This window comes from Aptenodytes patagonicus, chromosome 6, assembly GCF_965638725.1.
Source record: "Aptenodytes patagonicus chromosome 6, bAptPat1.pri.cur, whole genome shotgun sequence".
In the NCBI taxonomy this organism is placed as follows: Eukaryota; Metazoa; Chordata; class Aves; order Sphenisciformes; family Spheniscidae; genus Aptenodytes; species Aptenodytes patagonicus.
Window position 1 is genome coordinate 67,028,056 of NC_134954.1, and position 21,104 is coordinate 67,049,159.

Consider the following 21,104-nt stretch of genomic DNA (forward strand, 5'->3'; position numbering starts at 1 on the left):
GTTTTTAGTGTTGGAGGAAGCCCAAATAAATGGGAGATAAAGCTCAAGCAGGCACCCAAGGCCACAGAGAGCTCTGCGAAGCCATCTGGCTCCCTCTCCGCACAGGCTTCCCAGTCCAGCACAGTCATTTCATGTGATCTTCCAGCTGGAAAAGCCAAGCTGGTCTTGGCTTGCTGTCCTATTTCAGAAGTTCACAACGCAGTCCGTGTGGTGCCTCTCCCGACCAGACCTGACTCTCTGCCCACTCCTCATCCCAGCCAGTCCTTCCTGCCCTCTCTGATCCGCCTTCAGAACAACGACGAAATGCCCAAATGTGCTGAAGAACATTCCCCTCTGCGTTTGCTCCACCACAAATTGTTTTCAATTTTATCATTTGGAGCTGAGATTGTAGTTCCTAAAATGCAAGAACTTAATCCCCCCCTCCCCCCCCCCCAAAAAAAAAAGCTTTATACATTGCACAGCCTGGAGTCCAACCAACCTCTGTGCTAAAACTAGGAATTCAGATCATTTTTAACTGCAGTGTATGTGGAACAAGCCACACAGAGGCTGTCATTTAAAGGCTAGTCATTTGATCCTGGATTTAACTTGATCAGCCACCTAGCTCTAAATTATCTCTTTTGAAAAATAAAAATAACTTTCATTTTTTGTTTTGGTGAACTGTCGGTGCTGTAAGCAAGCATTATCAGAAAATTTAATTATAATCACCAGAAAGTTCCATTTACTGAACAGAAACCTTATGTCCTTAATGAGACGGTAGAAAAGAAAAAAATCTTGCAGATGTATTAGAAATATTGCATGCTACTCAAGCCATAGCTATGGATATATTGGGCATAAGAAGTATCTTCTCTGAACAATACCTGCCAAGCACACCACAAGAGTACGTGGGTAATTCAGTCAGTGGTTATTTCTGCCGTGATGATGGGAACAGACTCGGCCGACCCAAGTTAAGGATATATGGCCTCTTATCAGATGAAGGTATTTCTTATCTCCAGGAAACACAGCACCAAGCAGTCATGGGCAGCCTGTCCAACCCCAGAGGAAGGTGGGATCTCTCGCTCCTTGGATAAAGGACAAACCCTCGTCCCTCTGTTATATCAGAAGGTGCACCCACTGGATAGCGGAAAGACCCTGCCAGGGAGCCCACAGAGTCACAAAATCTACTGTACAATAAACATTTTCATTCGATGTGATGGTTTTAATGACTACCTTCATCTTCATGTGATCATGCATGCCCTGTTTCCTTAGGATGATGAAAGAAAATGTTTTTGTGTAGCAACTTTGGGAACAATTTTCATCCAATATGAAAATATGCCAGTCCTCAGTGAGTCAATATATCTCTCGGTGTGCACGTGAGTGTGCACGTCATCCACACGGGCACCTGCAACAGTGAGGTTTGATTTGCTGTTAGATTTCAAAGATGACCATTCACTGATTCCTGAACAGCAAGTATATGTATTCAAAGGATGAAGTACTCAATCCAGAGGAGACAGCCAAGTAAAATTTTTAAAGGGCTGAAGGAGTTCATGCACTGAAACTCTAAGTGACTGGAAAAAAGACGGAGGGAAAAAAAAAAGAAAGCACGAACGAGTTACTGTAGCCCAGAACTCGGCAGAAACTTATGCACAGATAATTTATGTAACGTATGTGTTTCACATTCCTACTGTTCTGCACCACGCTGTAAAACCTGCTGTTATTACATGCTATACTGGCATGTCTATTACTTTCCAACAAGAAAATCATTACTTTGGCCTGCCTCTTGATCTTGTTGAGTTTTGTATAGCTCACCTGGCCATTTCAAAAACACAAGCTGAAAAATTGTCTATAAATCAGATACTTGACAGAAAAAAGAAGTATTCTGCACTATTTAGCAAAGCCAGGGCTATACTGCATCAAATTCTACTGCCCACTTTTTAACTATGCCATCACTTAGAAAAAAATTGCACTAATATAATGGTTCAATATTTGATATAATGAAGTAGGCTCAACAGTGCTCCACCAGTCACAAAAGAGACATTACCGTCTGCCATTTATGAATAAACTTTCCTTTGTCGTGATTTAATCAACCTTCATTTTTAATCTGCATACCTAAAACATTAAATGCTAGAAGCTTTAATTACTTTGAAAAACACTCACTGAATCATTTAATCTCAAAGCACAGTTTTCTCCATACCAAGAACCTCAAGAAAATCCTTAAGGGCAAAATCCTCCCAGTAATCCGTCAGCTAAATCTGAGAGCCTTCGTAGAAACAGTTAACAGTAATTTTCAATGACTAAACACTACTTCTACAAATACTTTTGAATACAGGATTCGTCTACATATCAAGTGCAATGTCAGGAAGAGAGATGCAATATGGCAAAACAACATTTTAGATTTGACTCAGTCTCAAAATCAAGTCCCAATATACCAGATGTAAAACAAGACTTTTCTTGCTGGGAGGAAAATACCTCCCTGAGGTCTAGAATAACTGATACACCAAACAGACGGAGTCACTCCACTTGAGCTAGATGGACATTACTCATTTGCACGGCCAAACACGTACCCACTAAAGCCACGAAACAAGTGTTCACCTATTTTTGGGCCTGCTTTAACTGAACCACCACTGTGCATATTCACAAGGAAGACACATATTAAGTCTCTTTCACTACAATAGTCCATGTGACAAAAAGGAGAAAAGAAACTATTTTCCTCAATATGTATATAGCAAGTTAGACCTGGTACAATTAAAATTCTTGAGCTGTCAGGAAAAAAAAAAGAAGCAGTAAGAAAGAAGTTTGCACAGTACTGACAGCCAGATTGGGGTCCTAAAACCAGAGTTAACACCAGGTCATGGATGGATACTGACCGCAGGCAGCAAAAGTGCAGACTTCGAAATCCTTTTCATTGTCACAGCTGCAGCTTTCAGACCCAAGAGTAAATACATATTAAGTTTTGTCAAGCGCTGCATGGAAATTTTCCTAACGGTAGGATTTCATATTTCAGACTGCAGCTCTTCAAGAAAAGTTCTCTTTAGCTCATATATAAGATAACCTATTATTCCTTTGCTATTACGACAAAGATTTACAATAGCATGTAAAAAGGGAAGGAGGAACTTTCTAACATTGTCAAGCAGCAGAAGGGGGGAAAAAAAAGAGAGAAGATTGGTAAAAAAGGTTTGTTTTTTTTTTCTCGTAGGCATTCATTTATATCAACTATCAACAATGGTAAGATCACTGATAATTCAGTGATTCACCAAGGCATCAAAAGAGGTCCCCATCATTTCACCTCCTGTAGACTGCAATCCATTACATTTCACTCTGATACCTCTGTCCAAGGGCCAAGAATTTTTGCTTGGGCATCTTTCTGGAAACTATTTTTAGTTCAAATACATCAAAAGGCAGAGAGTTCAAAACTCACCTCAGCATTTCTATTCCAAGGGTTAAATGGCCTCACTTAAAAAACACGCTCCTTATTTCACTTTCCTTTTTTTCTTTTATGTACATATTGGTTCTTGTTATGATTTCTGCAAGATGGGGCACCTGAATGTAACACAGACGGGCACCTGGAAGTCACTTCTTACCGTGTATCTGTTTCCTCCCTTAACTGGTCAAAGTCAGGGATTTCAGTACCATCCATCCCTCCGATTTACATACCTTGTTTCCACCAAGCTCAGCCCAGCACATATTTTAGATGGTGGATGTGCTGGGCTCCCTGCTTTTAACGGAAATCCACTACAGTAAAAGAGACAATGCCATTCCTCTCATTAAGGGAAAAGGTTTCCATGTAAATGTGACTACGGCTCATTGCTCTATACTGCACTTCAGCACGCTGTCCAAGTGCAACGCAGACAGACCGACCAAAAAAAAGCTGGTTTTCCCAGGTATTTTGCAATTTGCTAACAATTTTGTGTGCTTCTCCTCTTGTCCTTATTACCAGTGCAAGTTCCTACAAATGATGGAAAGACTCACACTGATACGAAAGCAACACTTAGTACTGGGTCCTCGGCCTCTACAAATTACTGAAAAATAAGTGAGTGGTTAAGACTCCATCCTGCTCAGCTGATTCACACAGGATTGTGCTGGCAGCCAGAACAGACCAGGAACTTACAGCCCTTATCTGCTGGGATTAGACGAAGAGGGAATACTAATTCTACCCAAAACCATAGAATTATTCACAAAAAATGCTGCCTTAAAGTTAGCCCTATTAACCACTGTATAGCCAATCATTGAAAAATATACTGGATCATACCCGACATCCAACAGTGTTCTCATTATTTACAATTTAAGAGTATTTTCCTAGAATAATTGATGGAGAATGGATAGTACAAGAAAATCGGATTAAACGAACTTTCCTTCCCATCAGTGTATTCTTAATATAGTCTTTTTGCAGGACTTCACAAATTTTCTCATGTGAAACTCCATGCGCAGAAGCAATCTGTACTGAAACCAATGGAAAATCCTGCACGTGGCATTTCCAGGATCAGCCTGCATAGATGGTTTTGAGTGTGGGTATTAACAAACTCTGCCATAATCCCTTGGCAGGAGCAGCACACGCTTTATCGCAGCCGCCCATGGAGCTGCTCCAGTGACACAGCAAACACAGCCGTACGGAAGTGCAACACTTTGGTAGTAGTAACTGTGCCTTAAGTGACAACCACTGTGATCACTACATTTAATATCGTCTCAAGTTCCTGTCTTCAGGGCAGAAATCCAGAGCTTTAGCCAACTACTAATAACACCACCTTCCTGCAACTCGTCTGGATTGTGAGCATACTCCTAAGTCTAAATATTTGTGTTGTTCTCACGTAAGTACACAAATATCAGCGAGTCTAGAGACTCACACTAACTACTAACCGCTGTCTTACCAACAGACCGCTCCCCATATGCGAGATACCTTCTCTATTTTATTGCTCGGTAACACTTTAAAAAGGCTATCAAGTTTTCCCAAATGTTAACTAATCTTGAAAGCACTGGAGGTCTTTTTGTCCATCACAGGCAAAAAATTCAAATTCCCAGAACAACACACCTCAAACCCTGCAGACACTTCTGAAATTGCAGCCTTCAAGGACCTACCCAAGTCATACAGAAATTCTGCAACCAGCCAAGAACAGAAGAAGGGCTTTTAAACTCCGATTTCCTAATCTCCATCCTCTTCCAAGTTAGTGGCACTCTCAGATACATCCACCTACGTAGCACTATGAAAAATCTCAGTTACAAAAGATCATATGATCTATAAACCTCCAGCAAGACTTATACTTGTTTTCTTTCCTTGTGTCTATTCTCTCTCCCATACTCAGATTCTGAGCAGTCCTCATAGGCATCTCTCTAGTGAAACTGAGACCCCTTCGCCACCTGCAACCCATTCATTTTTGCCAGTGTATTTCCATCTTAACTGGGGAGGCTACAAACACTGGTATGATTGAAAAATGACAAACAAATACCTCCAAACATTTAAGAAAAAAATCCAGTGTTGTAAGAAAAAAAAGTCTTACAAGCAGTTGCATCAGTCCTACAACCAAGTGAAAACCAAAACAAAAGCATACAATTGCTTTTAAATACATGCACTTATGCATCACCTTCTGTGTTTGCTAAAGCTATGCGTATATTAGCAAGGAGAGGGGAGCAGAACTGGAGAGAGAAACCATTCGTGTTACGGACCTGATGTCCACAACCTGTGTGTTTCTGGGGGTTACATGGACCAGCTCTAGTCTGATCCTGGGGAACAAACACCCATTAGCAGCTGGAGCATGCCAAGCATGCTCCTGGAGCACATCAGCGTGCTTATTTTCATCCTGAAGGAATCCAGTTCACACTCTCAAACTGCTCTGGGGTGCACGCCTTAAAGTTCCGTTAGTACGATCAGGATTTGTTTCACTGGTACGTTTTTGATCCAAACTAAAATGCTACTGTGGGCTTACCCAAGAGTTATAGCACTGCAATACCAAAATTTACTGCAGACCAGAAGAATGCCGAAGGGCAAGCTTGCATGCAAACACTCGGAGAATATTATTTCAGTGGAAGTATTTCCTTCCTAATGCAAACACATTCAGCATCTTCCCACTGCAGGGGAGAAGGAAGAAGAAAGCCGGACAAAAAGAAATGGAATAGGTAATTAAGAGTAAAGAGAATTACACCTTTGTAAATTATAGTAGTTAAAAGATATTAACAGCAGCAGGTAAGGACATTTATTTACTTTACATTTTCAATGCATTACTTTGGCAGAAACTTTGCTTCCTTTTTAGAGGGAAGAGAAAAAGTCCTTTACTGAAGCACCATTTCATCCCAGGAAAGAAGTGTTATTAAGTCCACTTAGGCTGGCAACTATGAGATGAACTAAAGCAAAAGCTGGCATTGCATTGCATTGCGCTTGCCCAGCTCATATGTTAGAAAGGAATCTTTACCCACTCAGAAATGAGGCAAGATTTATGAAGAATACAACTGATGGTTTCCTAGATACAAATAACACATTTCATAAAGTATAACCTGAATGAAGCAAAGGATAAAGGGGAAAATTCTCAAAGCTGGTTTTGAGGGGAAGAGTTGTTCTGGGTTTGGGGTTTTTTGTTGTTATTGTTGTTGGTTTGGTTGGTTGGTTGGTTGGTTTTTAGGATAAAAAGATCCAGCCCGATTTGGATCCCCAGCTGGGCTGGGTACCATAGCCCCAAGTAAAAATAATGCAAGGAGGTGGCCAGAATAAGGGAGGTAAACAGACCTCAAGAAAAGGACATTTTCAGTGAAGAAGTTTACTTTTTCTTTACACACTGAATATATTCCCTTGCTGACATGATATATGGCCCTGCACGTGCTTCTTTCAGAAATTATCTATCATCTCTCCATATGCGTTGCATGGAGTGAGACAGCTATAGCAGATTCTTGGGTTTGGTGTACAGGATGTAAATAAGAGTAAAAACATATCCCCTGTGCTGATACACAGGGCTGTGCTGCTTGCAGAATTAGCACACTAAAGTCTTTTCTCCTGAAGTTTTTCCTTTCTTGAAAAATTATGCTACAGCTAATTATACTATGAGGAAGAAAGGAAGGAACCTCCTTTTCCTAAATTCTTGTTCGAAGACAATACCACCTACCACGAAAGCCAAAACACTCTGCTAGTGTCTGTTTATGTTTACAAGTATAAATACAGCTGAGACCAGAAATAAGAAGAATTCAGATTTCCTCTGACATATCAATATATATTTCAGGAGAATTACTCCATTTCCCATTTGCTGACCAGTGCATTCTTTAAGCTACAAGCTTACTGTACATTGTCATTAATTTTATGGGACAGGAAATTAGAGTGTGGAGTCATTCTAACAGGATAAAGGTCTATCAAATGTCTGACTGTCTTCCATTGCTTCCACTGAGACACCATTCGGGCAGCTGAGACAGGTTACCGCAGTGACACTCTTGTTTACCATGAGTATGTTCTCTTCCATGCCCTCAAAGCTAATGGTTTCCCAGTACATAATGAATCACTGGATCACAATGGAAGTATCAAAACACATAAATTCATTATATATGTATGTTATTGTCCTCTGTTCTGAGACTCCTCTTACACTGTCGGTAAAAGCCAGCAGTACGCTTAAGCGAGACAACATTCTTCAAATCGTTAGCAATGGGGAAGTAAGAGTAAGGAAACAAAGATGACAAAGATGTTGCTTAGCTTACAAAGAGAAATATGGCATCGGTAAAGGCAGAAGGGCTATGGGAAGAAAAGTGTTTGTTAGGAAAACTCTGTGTATAGAAGATTAAAGATGGGAAGCTGGGGGAAAAAAGTATGGTACAGGAGAGAATCACCTGGAGATGTAACAAAACTGAAGGGAAAAAGAAGTGAGAGAGTTTTGAGAACTGCTCATGCAGAACACGGCATTTTGCAGGATCAGAAACATGTCTAAAAAGAGAGTGTAGAGGCACAAAAAAAAATAGCTAAGGACGCAACCCAAATAGTCACCAACAAAAAGAAGACTTCACTAGAGTCTTCCGAACCCATCCAGATGAGCTTTGACACTCCTTTCTTCAGTTGTTGCTAGTTACGCCATAATGAAATCAGAAATGTAGGGTCTTAACACTGCTACTTAGGACTATAACATCAAGCTCATTTCTACCTACAGTAACAGGACCCAAAAAGGGGCAAATCCCATCTTCAGTACGGAATTGCATGTAGAGACCCTGCAAGACATACCAGAAAATGCATACACTATTGTTGTGGTTTAACCCGGCAGGCAGCTAAACACCACACAGCCGTTCGCTCACTCCCCCACAGTGGCATGGGGGGAAGAGAACTGGAAAAAAGGTAAAACTCGTGGGTTGAGATAAAGACAATTTAATAGGACAGAAAAGGAAGGGAATTTAATAATAATGATAAAAGAATACACAAAGCAAGTGATGCACAGTGCAATTGCTCACCACCCGCCGACCGATGCCCAGCCAGTCCCCAAGCAGCGGCCCCCCCGGCCAGCTTTCCCCAGTTTATGTACTGAGCATGACGTCCCATGGTATGGAATGTCCCTTTGGCCAGTTTGGCTGTGCCCCCTCCCAGCTTCTTGTGCCCCTCCAGCCTCCTCAGTCAGTAGAGCATGGGAAGCTGAAAAGTCCTTGACTAGTGTAAACACTGCTCAGCAACAACTAAAACATCGCTGTGTTATCAACATTGTTCTCATCCTAAATCCAAAACACAGCTACTAGGAAGAAAATTAAGGAAGAAATTTCCTTAAGAAAGGAAAAAGAAGCTATGCCAGCAACTAGGAAGAAAATTAACTCCATCCCAGCCGAAACCAGGACAACAATATATAGGTATAAACCCTGCCTTTCTCGTATCAGGTGAGCAAACAACTTGCATAAACTGACATCTGCCTTTAGGAACCTTTTCAGAGTCTGGCACGTAATACTAGAAATGTAGTTCTGTCCTTTTGAATTTGAAAACATGCCACAACACTGAACATTTACTACCAAAAACCTCGGAGAATGCCACTGACAACATTTTGATAACTACCTTTCATACAGCTTGTGTACTGCACCTCGAGCCATCTTACTGTATACCAAAGGACTTTTTTTCCCAAGATATAATGAAAATTATTACGGTGCAAATTATATGATTAGTCCTACAGTCATTATTGACATTGATCCCTGGAAGTATTTAAAAGACGTGTAGATGAGGCGCTTAGGGACATGGTTTAGTGGACATGGTGGTGTTGGGTTGACGGTTGGACGAGATGATCTTAGAAGTCTTTTCCAACCTTAATGATTCTATGATTCTGTGATTCTATGACACAAGTAGTCCCACTGACTTCAGTGGGGAAATCCATGTAAATAAGCACTTTAGGAATGGGCCAGGATATAGAAATATTTTCAGCCATCTCAGGAACCAAAAGGTAACATATATTCAATGTGCCACAATACAATGAACCTTTGAACTAAAAATAAGAAGGAAACTTTTGCAACTAACTTCCTTGCATTGCAGCTACCCACTCATTGTCTTCTGACGTTGTGGGCTTATTACCTCAAGAAGATTTAAACTTACATTTATGCTTGATGACATCTAATTACCCAATACAATCATCTGCGCCCTAGAACAAGAAGGCCCTTGACTAAACTTTTCAGTAGGATCTTTGTTGTGTTGCTATTCGCACCGAGATATTGCAGAAATATTCACAAATAAGGTGGGAGTTGCTAAAAGGAGACTCCCAGCAGGGACTACCAAGAAGATCGTCTTGAACTGCACTTTTTCTGACTAAAGCCACCCAATTTTTATAGCCATTTTGTGTTTATTTAGAACTGCCATTAGACCATCCGATTTAAACAGTTCTTCCATAAGATTCAAAACCACAGAACATCATTTCTCCTAATTAAGTGTACTTAAGCTCAAATCCTTACTCTGAAAGACTCCCCTAATATATATTAAATGCTTTGATTTAACCAGCCTCTGAAGCCTTAGGATGGGAAAGGGGGAAAGGAAGTCAGCAGCCTCTGCACCGTCAAGAGCAGAAAGAACAAACACGGAGGATGAATGATCAGTAGCACTGGCAGTGTTTGATTTAGTTTCTTGCACTCGCCCAGCGTTTCAAACAAGTTTAATGGTTTTCCCACTAGCATTTGGAATTCTCTCCGTATTTCCAAAAAGAAAACTCTAACATTTGCCCAGTTTGTTTTCCAGAAAGCTACAAAATGTTTTTTTTTTTTCTCCCTGAAGGAATGCAAATTGCAAATATTGCCCCAGGCAGTCTAAAATAACCCCCAAAAGCATTTAAAGAATCTTTATTTTCCTTAAATTATCACATTGTTTAATACTTCCTAATTGATTTTCTTAGACAACATCCTCCAAACGTCAGAGGGCTTCTATCTTGTTTTAGAGTCATTCTAAACTATTTCCAGATTCTCTACATAAATAACACATAATAAGTTATGTGGCTGTTGCCAGCAGTGTTAAGAACAATTAGAAAAGGTCTTTCAGCTTCAGCCTTAGATCTGTAGGTCATCCAATGTCCTTCCTAATGGATAAATACAGTAATTCATCGTCATCAGTCACCATCAGCATTGTTCTTTTTACTATCATATATTCATGAACATTATTCAATGCAGGTGAGTGGAGCGTAAAAGGAGTGTATGATTAAAGTGGAAAGGGACAGAGTTTGAGACAGTCCTGAGATTTCGTGGCTAATGCATAGACTTGAAATATTACACAGGTCTTACAAGAGTTACAAAGACGGTGTCAACAAATTACAGCTACCTGCTGGCAGGACACAGGCATCTGTAGCAGCAGATGAGCCTGCCTACGTCTTCCAGTGCGATGTTGAAGAAAATACAATGTGAAGTACAGTCTTGTACACCTACAAGTTTTTCCATAGGTCAAGCACATTTCAAAGCTCTGTTAGTTTCAAGAAAACAAAAACAAAAAAAAAACACCAAAACCCAAAAAACCAAACAAAATCCAACAACAACAACAAAAACTAAGATACTTCTCTAGGGATCACCTATTACATTCATCCTTATTACCACTATGGGAAGAAAGTCTGTGTTCACGTTTGCAAGTCAGTAACACATGCATGTAATCTCTGAATGCCCTCAAGTTATTAAAAAATGCTAAGATGATGGCTTTCAAATTCTAGAATAACATCAAACAACATCTCAGTTTGCTTAAAGAGTTCCTCCCTCTTGTTAGTTATCAAAATAGCTTGCCTGAAGCAATACTTTCAGTTGGAAGATACTGGAAAGAAATACAGAAAGCATTTTTTAAAATAGCTAATACAATACGCATGTTCAAATATTTGAGGCTACTATGTCACCTACAGCGTGCCTGCAATTCACTTTAACACACAAGAGCCAAAAAGATTGCCCAGTTTCACAGTTTTTGATTTACTGCATTAAGTAATCCCTTTAATCCACCTGCAAAGTGGAGAGCTCTAAACACTGAAAAACCAGGTGCTGTGTTATGCCACACAGACTCCCGCACGCTGTTTTCAAAGCAAGACACAGAGAACCTGCAAAAGGGCATGGGAACCGTGAGGAGAGAGTACAAGGAGCAAGAGAGCATAGGCATGATTGCCTTGCCCTGCGTCCACCGACAGAGACCTCCTCACGGTGGTGCTCCTGGCAGGTTCCCAGGGCAGAGGGTGGATCAAGCACTGGGAAGTTCTTTGTAAAGTTCTCTGCGTTAGGGAAGCGAGTTTCTCTTCAGAAATCACTTCTGAATTTGGGATGTACAGAGAAACACACTTATGTGCTATACAGCCACTTAAAACCTCATATGACTGCCCTCCTGACTACCTGAGATCCTATACTACACAGACTATTTACAAGATGTCATATAAAATGATGCTTCTCAATTAACATGAGAAGCATTTCACCAAAAGTGAGATCCTACTCGCCCCTGCTCCACGGAGCTCAGACCAGAAGACAATGAAGATGGAAGATGAGCTTCAGGCTTTTTGTACCACGATCAGGTACGTGTCCGAATTACATCAGAATAGCCACGTGGCGAAGAGAAAGTGAATCAAGGCCATGTGTACTATTTGAAAGATGATACGTCCCCGCCTTCCCCTAGAACTTGAATCCTGAACAATATTCCAAACCACCACAGTTAATACATTTTCACATAAGCTTCTTGTGCTGCTGGTCCTCTATTCAACAGATATTGCAAGCCTGTAATACTTCTTTCTGGATCCAGCACGGATATAGTATGGCATATATATAGTGTACCAAATAGAATTTCAAAGTTAAAGCTAAGATTCAGATGTTAACTCTTTATGAAATATTCTGGGCATAATAAAACAACCTTATTTCTCCACTTTTATTGGCATTTTTTACCTGATGTTTCTGACATTATGTTGAACCTTGCGAGCCAGAATGTTTGAGAGAGAGACATATATATATATATTGCCGCAATAAAACAAGTAAGAAGCTCCGCCAGGTTGGTAAGAAGGAAAAATGCAAAGTCACTTTGGATTATGTACTAGAACAGAATTTCTTATTTCAGCCTGAAGCCAACTCTGAACACAACCAAAAGCAGGGGACATGGACTTGACTACCTAACTAAATCGTTCAAGTTACTGGAACTGTGGTATGTGTACAATTAAGAGTTCAAGCTTCTCCTTGATCCATCAAGCTCAAAATGACCTGAGTGGGGCAGGGGAGAGCCCTTTTACCTTGATAAAACCCCATTAAGATGAATACCGCTCTGGACAGACACAGCTATCCATCAACGTTTTCCCCACTGCAAGTTCGGTATCTGGTTTTGGGGAAAAGAAATAAGGCAATGAAGAAAGACATAAAAATATAGACTATTTTGGCTTTAGCCACTGAAAAATAAAACACAGATTGTTGTCTTTTGTTCAGATGTACTTTTAGAATACGCCCCTTGTTTGGTGACCACAGAAACTGGTCCCGAGATAGAGAAAATTCAACTCCTTAAATCAAGGCAGTGAAGTGAACAGTAGTCAGTTGTCCTTGTATGTATACTAAACATGTAATTTAAATGCTTACCAAATAATTACCCTATTTAGTGCAACACAATGCAGTCTGATTTCATTTTTCCTTACCTGTTTTTAAGCAAAATAATGTAGTAGATTCCAAAATGACATACAGTAAGAAAAAAAAAAAATCTGGGGTTTTTTCCTATTTTAATATCAATTTTAAAAAGACCTTAAGTTGGAAGGGTAAAAGAGGCTCAGGAGAGAATGATTATAAATCTCAAAGGTCTGTCTTCTATACACACAAAGAACAGCAAGTAGCACCAGGTGGTATAGATCATCTGGGTTTTTGTAAACAGACTGAAGCCTCACAAAGGTAATACCTAGAGGAATTATCTTAGTTTTTCATCTGCAAAGACAGCAACATTCATCAACCAGCAAGTCATACAGGTACATTATATTTTTCAAATATGTTGTGTCCACTGACTACCGAATGGTTGTGCCTTCTAAAAACGATCACTAAACATCATTGTCCAAGACCCCAGGACGGTTCTTAAAAGCTACAAGATGAAAAACACTATTTTTTGTACTCTCTAAGAGGAACTGAGGGAGCCACAGTCACTCCCGACACTGAGCACTTTGATAGAGCTTTCCAGAAATGAGCAGAAATACAAGTAATTTACAACTATTTTCCTTTCTACAGATATATCATCTGAACATAAAACTGTAATCTTGGCAATAAATATGAGTCATCATTTAGCGAAGAGTTGAGAATAAATCTGGCTAATTTATCAAACCGATCGCCGAAACATCAATAGCACTGTTAATGGAAGTTGTTATTAGATGCCTTGGCCCAGGGGTGGCTGGGTTTAAAAACACCATCAGGGGAAGTGTTGCATATGAAGTTGTATCCAATTTATTTATCAGCTGATGGCTACGGATGCTTCAGTCAGTCAATCCAAGCTTTTATTTAAGTGGAGAGTCCCAGCATTAGCCTGCTGTAATTTGAAATTACAGCTCAGGTCGCAAGCCTATGAATTTACCACAAATGCATCAACTTCCATATGACTATTCTCAGGAGTACCTGTAAAACTGGACTTTAAAATCAGGAAAGAGATTTACACTTAGAAAATCTTGGTGTAATTCCTTGCTCCTTCTTGGACTTCCCACAGGTCCAACCACTTCTCTACCAGAAAAGATTTGCTGCTCCTGCTATCTCAGGAAACCTTCTCAGTGCAGATGTGGCTTCTTGTTAAAAATAAATAAACAAACTACAGGTGTCACTTGTAGTGACACTACAGGTTTATACAAGCTCACCAAGCAAAATGAAATGTTAAACAAGAGTATCCGGACAGATGGATTTCTTGAAGGCCCCGGGAGGGTTCATTTTCCACATGGACCAAGCAGTGACAGTGCTACGGGGTATGGAAAACCAGGGTGAGCATATGAGCCCCTGTTTGTTCTTCTCCCCATGCCCACCGCAGCGCCCGCCATGGCTGTAGTTCTGTACCCGCAACCACAAAAAGCCAAAAGCTTCTAACCCGTAATATCCCTCTGTTAAGGTCACAGCCACGCCACGCTGCTGTACTAAGAACGGTTTCCAGCACAAACCTAGTCAGACACAGCTCAGCTGAGCTACGAGCGCGTGGATCTTGGCTGCTGTGAAGGTGCGTGAGTGGCCTTGGTGTTCGTAGAGATCCACAAACCACAGCCTCACTCTACACGGAGCTCACTGCAGGATTTAGGCCTGCATCCTTATCATCAGCATTTAAAGCCATAGAAAGACTTGCTATCCATTAAAAGCAGCATTTTCTATGGGATGCCATTATTTACTGCATGACGTCCCTAGCACCTAAGACAACAGGCAATCAAAGTTGATTCAATATCAACTTTTACCAGGAAAACCAAACTCGGTCTGGAAAAACCTGGTGCAAATATATGGGACTTCACATTTACACTTCATGAAGCCAGGCACAGCAGATAGACCAGTGGACCCCCCATCCACCACCGAGAGAGGCTGAGAACTCCAGAGCACTCGGGTAATAATATTTCTATATAAGGATAAATTCCTAATATTTAGCATGTTTTAAATTGAGAGCTTACTGCTATTCCTCATCACGACCTAAAAGAGCAGTCAAAGTGGTAATTTTTGGCATATAATATTAAGCCTGCTTTGAAAAGATTTCCACCTCCAACAACAAAAAGCCATTCTGGCAATTCAACATGTCTGAGCTGAATATAAAGAAATAAAGATTGGTTAAGTTCAACTACTTTTTATTATATCTAAAAGCAGCATCCCTCTAAAGCAAAACAATGCCCCTGAAATTTATGAGCTCTGTGAACCTCTGAGACTGTTTAAAGTGATCTTGACTTTTCCATAAATTCTACTATTTGCATGAAATTTAAGTACTGATGGCATGTAACTTAGGCAATTAATTTATTCAAGAAGGCTCCTCAAACTCAAATGTATCACTTCATCAGTATTACATGAAAATGTGCCATAATGCATACACTTTTCAGCAAAAAGCATACATCTTTAAATGTATTTAAATGAATGGGTTCACTGATATTGGAAGCTTAAAAACCTGTTTTGGCTTAAAAACCCAGAAGCTTAACGTGCAGCCTGGGTGTGCATGCAGGACTGGATACTCGGACAGGGGTTTTCTAAAACACAACTGTGCACAGCAGCTTTCACTGTTGGCGTTTTTCACCCAATGTTAGTGTATCGGAGGAAAATTAAGCTCTGTGGATGCACGTAACGGAGAACGAAAATGTGAAATGCGGCTCCGCACGTCCCGCAAGCCCCGCTCAGCGTGCCGGCGTTCAAAACAGAAAGCGGCGAGTCCTGACACTCCGCAAAAAAAAACCCCTCAATCTCGGAATAACGTTGGAGTTAGCACGTTTTTAGGTGTTCGCGGGCGAGGGCGAGCTGTGCCGCGGGGCCTCACCCGCCGGGCGGGGAGGGCAGGTGCGCGGCTCCGGCTCCGGCTCCGGCTCGGCCACGCCGCCCCGCACGGCCGCCCCTGCAGCAGCGGCAGCAGCCGGCGGGTGCCGGGCCGTCCCCACCGGGGGTTTCGGTGGGAACGCGGACAGCCCCATCCCTCCTGATGCGTTAGCGCTATCGCCCCGGAGCAACAGATACGGCGGTCTGGTAATGAAAACTTCGATTTTGTGATGATGACGGCCAAGTTCAGCTGCTCCCCCGGTACCCATCCTTCACACGCGGAAGCCGCCCGAGACTCGCCCCTCTCGGTGGCGAACCGGTACCGAGAGACACCGGTACCGAGAGACACGGGTGCCCCGGCCAGCCTCATCCCCGCCAGCCCGCGGGGAGACACCCGTCGGGCCGAGGGACGTGACTGCCGCCCGGGCGCTGCCAAAAACCCCCCCGGGAAACCTCCCCGGCCCCGCGGGGCCGCTCCCGCCCCGCCCCGCCGCGGACCGGGCGGCGATGCGGAGCTCGGCCCCGCGACGCCCCGGGCAGCTCCGCCGCGGGCACAGGGCGCCCCCCGCGCCCCGCTCCCGGCCGCGGCGCCCCGGCCGCACCGCACCGCCGCCGGCAGCGCCGGCCCGCACCCCCGGTGCCACCGCTGCTCCCCCGGTCCCCACGGCCGGCAGCCCCGTCTCGGCGCCGCTGGCGCCTGCCGGCAGGGCAGGATCCCCCCGCCCGCGTGTCTCCCCCCGGCGCAACTCGCGGGGAAGCGGAGCGCAAACTCCTGCGGGACCCGCTGCCGCCGGGGGCCGGGGCGGGCCGACACCCCAGCCCCGAGGCGGGGCCGGACGAGGCCGGGTCCCCTCCGGGCGGCCCCGCCGCTCTCCCCGCATCGCCCGAGGCAGCTCCGCGGGGCTCCCGCTTCCCCCGGCCGAGCCGCCCCGAGGGCGCCCGCCCCCCCCGGACTTTTACCCAGCTCCGCACAACTTCGCCGGGACGGCGGCCGCTCCCGCCCCCCCCGCTTCATCCCCCGGCCCCTCGGCACCTCCCGCCGCGGGTCCCACCTGGTCGGGCTGCGGCGGCGGCGGGTTCCCCCTGCCGCCCGGGTGCGCCGGCTGCTCCTTCATGGCTGTCATCGCAGGGGGCTCGGCTCGGCTCGGCTCGCCGCCTTTCACTGCCGCTGCGGCCCCGGGCACCCCTCCCTCGGCGCCAGCCGCATGACACCAGCCTCCCCTGGAAGTGGCGCGGCGGAGGAGGAGGAGGAGGAGGAGAAAGGGGAGGACGGGCGGGGGGCGCGGAGCCGCCGCCGCGGCAGCGCCGCTACCGCAGTGCCCCGCCGCGCCGGTGTTCAGGGGGCGCCCGGCCCCGCGGTGCCCGCCGCCGCCGTGCGCCGCGCCGGGGGACGGCCGCGCATCACCGCCGGGCGCCGGCCGCGGAGCGCCCCGCGGCGGGCACGCTCTGCCCGCCCGCCCCGCTCCGCTCCGCTCCGCTCCGCCCGCCGTGGGCCGGTCCGCCTCGTCCCGCCGCCGCCAGCAGGTGTCACAGCGGTTACCGCCGGCCCGGGAGAGACCATCCGCGCCCCCGCCACGGGGGCGTCGCTGCCGGCTGCGGCGGGGCCGCGCTGCCCGCCCCCGCTCCCGCCCCGCGGGGACCGGCCCCGGCCCGGCGGGGGATTTCCCCGAGCACCCCGGCCGCTGCTGCCCCGCCGCCGGCAGAGAGAAGCCACGGGGGGGCGGGGGAGGTAAAGAAAAAAAGGGGGGGAAGGAAGCACGGTTGTGTTGTTTGCTTTTTTGTAATGTTTCTTGCCCACCCCCCAGCTCCAGACGCCCCCAGGGGCAAGGCAGGAGCTGCCCCGCTGCTCCCCAGCCCCGCCACGGCGTTTCAGCAGCCAGCGGCCAAAGGTGGGCCTGCCGAGCTGTACGGGAATGTCCCCCAGCCTGGGGAGCTCAACATGCGGCATCACAACCCTTGTTTTCACGAAGGCCCTCACCTTACGAAGCCCGTGGCTGTAAAAGGGGTCTCAAGTACCCGTTTTCGCTGAACTCAGCATAGGAGGCCCTTATATGGAGGTAGAAAAAAGGAGAACTTCAGGGAAGACCTTAGGGGTCTTCATTTAGGACACATTTACCATGTGTCCTAAAGCCATATCGTCAGCTGTTGACAAGGGGTTTTTTATAAGGACCAATAAAGGAAACCATCTGAAATTTGTTTCTAACCAGCAAGAAGGAACAGTTGAAAATGTGAAGGTAGATGGTACCTCAAGGGACAGTGAACATGGGCCTTTGTAAGGAAGGAGAACCTCAAACACAAGCAAGTGAAACACTTTGGCTTGGGTTGGGCTGTTTGCTAGTTCAGATTGGTTTCATGATCCGGCTCACAGTAGGATTGCAGAACGCAGGATTGTCACCATGGAGGAGCCGGTGTGCTGGGACGGGGATGCATGGCTGACGGGAGCAGCCCCAGCACTCTCTGAGGCAGCCTGCGTCTCAAGGGACTGCAAGGTAGAGGGAAAGCTGTCAGCACATAATGAGAGAAGTGTCTGATCTCAGTTAATGGCTTTAAACTAAAGGGGGGTAGATGTAGACTAGATATAAGGAAGAAATTTTTTACGCTGAGGGTGGTGAAGCACTGGCCCAGGTTGCCCAGAGAGGTGGTGGATGCCCCATCCCTGGCAACATTCAAGGTCAGGTTGGACGGGGCTCTGAGCAACCTGATCTAGTTGAAGATGTCCCTGCCCGCGGCAGGGGGGTTGGACTGGATGACCTTTAGAGGTCCCTTCCAACCCAAACTATTCTATGATTCTATCTTTTTTAGTAGTTTTTGCATCAAACCTCACAAGAAAGGTCAGTTCTGACTGGCTGGTGAGCATAATTAATAGCAGTGACAAAGATCTAAGATTTCAGCCTATGGTGGAAACAGGTTAGAAGGGAACAGGAAGATGACAAGGGACTGAGGAATTACAGACCAGCCAGCGACAGAATACAGAGTATTGAGTATTTCCATCTTCCTGTACCACCCGTCGTTGTGTTGACTCCTCCACCAATCAACAGACACAATTTTTCTTGAAGTCCCAATAAAAGTTCTAGAAAAAATAATCAAATGAACTTTGCAAGCACCTAGATGAAAACTAGATGACGACTAATAGCTACCATTAATTTGTCAAGAGCAGATCATGTCAAACAAATCTAATTTCTTTCTTTAACAGGGTAACAGGCCTGTTGATAGGAGAGCAGTAAATGTCATCTATCTTGATTCAGAAGGGCTTCCAGCACTGTCTTCCAGGACAGTAGTGAGAAACATAATCTGAATAAAACTAAAACGAGTATCAACAAAACTTGTCTCCACCATATCATTTCCAGTGGCTCCCAGCCACAGCACAAGGCTGCAGCACAGACATCCCTCGATGGTCCATCCTAGCAGGGTTTGCCCACGCTTCCATCGGCACCGGGGTGGTGGAGCGCACTGTACGCTCATCAGATTCACAAACAGCATGAAGCTGGGGAGGATGCAAAGGATGTTGGAGGACATCATCAGAGTTAGATGTGATCTTGACAGCCTGAGACCTTAAAGACTCGTGTGCAGTTCAATAAGGGCAAGTGCGAGGGACTGTGCGAGGGATGGAGGATAACAGGTTGGATCACTTTTTCAAATGAGGACTGGGGCATTACAGAGGATCTCAAAACTGCACCTAAGGCAGTGTCCTGCTATGGTGAACCGGGCAAAATAGTGCGCTGTGATGGACAAGCAGGACTACAGCCGTCACGACGCGTGGAGAAATCCTGCCCTTGTGAGTACTGGCAGGGCATCCGTTGAATACAAGGGCCAAGGTCAGCGAATGCAGAGCAACACAGACATCTAACAAGGAGAATCAGCGGTCTGGCAAGCAGGCACTCTGAAGAAAAACTGAGAATCGTTGGGATCAGTTAGTCTAAAGGAGAGAAAATGGGGGGCAGATATGGAAAACAATGTTCAAATGATTAAAAGGTGCTACAAAAGAATGAAAATAATCTCTTGTGTACATGGTGGATGGTGTCCTGGTTTCAGCAGATAAACAGCAATAGGTTTAAAAAGCAGGAAGAAAGATTCAAGTTAAACATTAGGAAAAAGACGTGTTTATTTCTAAACGGGGGGGGGGGGGGGGGGGGGGCAAAGCCATGGACTGGGTTGCCTTAGGAGGTTTGGGGGCCTCCAGCCCTGGAAGCCAGATAAATGTCTGTCTGGAGTGATATGAGTATAGTTGGTGCTGCCTAGGGTAGGAGAATTGTCTAAGTTAACTGACTCAATCTCTTTTTGTTGCTGACTTTATGATTCCTTTCCAGCATGGCACCGAGGACCACCCGCAGTCCCCTGCGTGAGACCCAGCTGCAAGAGCCTGCGGTGAGGACTTGGGTTGCTCACCCTGGGTGTCAGTCTGCACAGTCACTTTCTCTCAGCTCAGGAATCAGCCATTCCTACGCTTCTTCTCCTCACACCGTCTCTGCCCATACCTCTCCATTTCATATCGCTATTTTCTCTCTTAAAATTAATTATTTCCTTAATTTCTGTACCCTCGCTGCAGTCAGCTGTGTCCCTTTACTTTCTTGCCCTCTGATGCTGTTTCTTTTCATATAATAATTGCACTATGCAAAGAAAAAGCAAAAAAGGCAACCAAGATGGCATCTTTTGTACGCCAATACCTATTGCTTTGCCTTACTTCTGCAGAGCCGCCTTTCCTGCCAATCCTTCCTTTGCGTTGGCTGCGTTCTGTAGGACTCGGGATCTTATTTTTTTCTGAGCAATTCATAACATGGGGAGACTTAGATTTTGCTTGTGGCCTCTAGGTGCTACAGTAATACAAATAATAAGTCTTAGAGCAGACGTTCTGATTCATGCTGTTTATGGCACAGGTCTATTGCAACTCGACTAATTACTGAGCCCCCATCAGAGCTGAAGAATTCTAATGATTTGGGGTTTGAATGGGGATGTTTCAACAGAGATTACTTTCAGCTTGGTTTTGATGAGATCCATTGTGATGGAGTTCCACTGTTAATCAAGAAGGAAAAAGACATTAGCAGTCAGTTTAGCTGAAGCTTGCCTATTCATTCATTTTTCTTCATTCACTCTGAGTTTTTATCACTATAATGGACTGAGATATGGAGCATGTGTTTCATAAAGGTCATGCATGCTGGTTGTTGGGTATTCGTAAATCAATTAGAATTATTGGAAACATGAGCATTTTGGGGGTAGGAGTTTGGGGATTGGCTCTATACACGCTGAGTCTTATCTAAAGCTTCTTAAAATCAATACCAAAACTC

The 21,104-nt window shown here is 44.8% G+C and overlaps 1 protein-coding gene across 2 annotated transcripts in view; it reads right to left on the bottom strand.

The window, feature by feature from the left end:
- The window catches only part of DPP10 (dipeptidyl peptidase like 10), a 586,192-nt gene that overhangs the window by 297,885 nt on the left and 267,203 nt on the right, over positions 1–21,104 (bottom strand). The window contains exon 1 of one of the 2 annotated variants that reach the window (XM_076343053.1): positions 16,875–17,022. The exons of the other annotated variant lie outside the window; for it this stretch is intronic. Within the exon in view, the coding sequence (XP_076199168.1) occupies positions 16,875–16,946 (72 nt within the window). The 5' untranslated portion in view covers positions 16,947–17,022. Of the gene's footprint in view, positions 1–16,874; positions 17,023–21,104 lie in introns of those variants that run through there. 2 annotated transcript variants of the gene reach the window in all.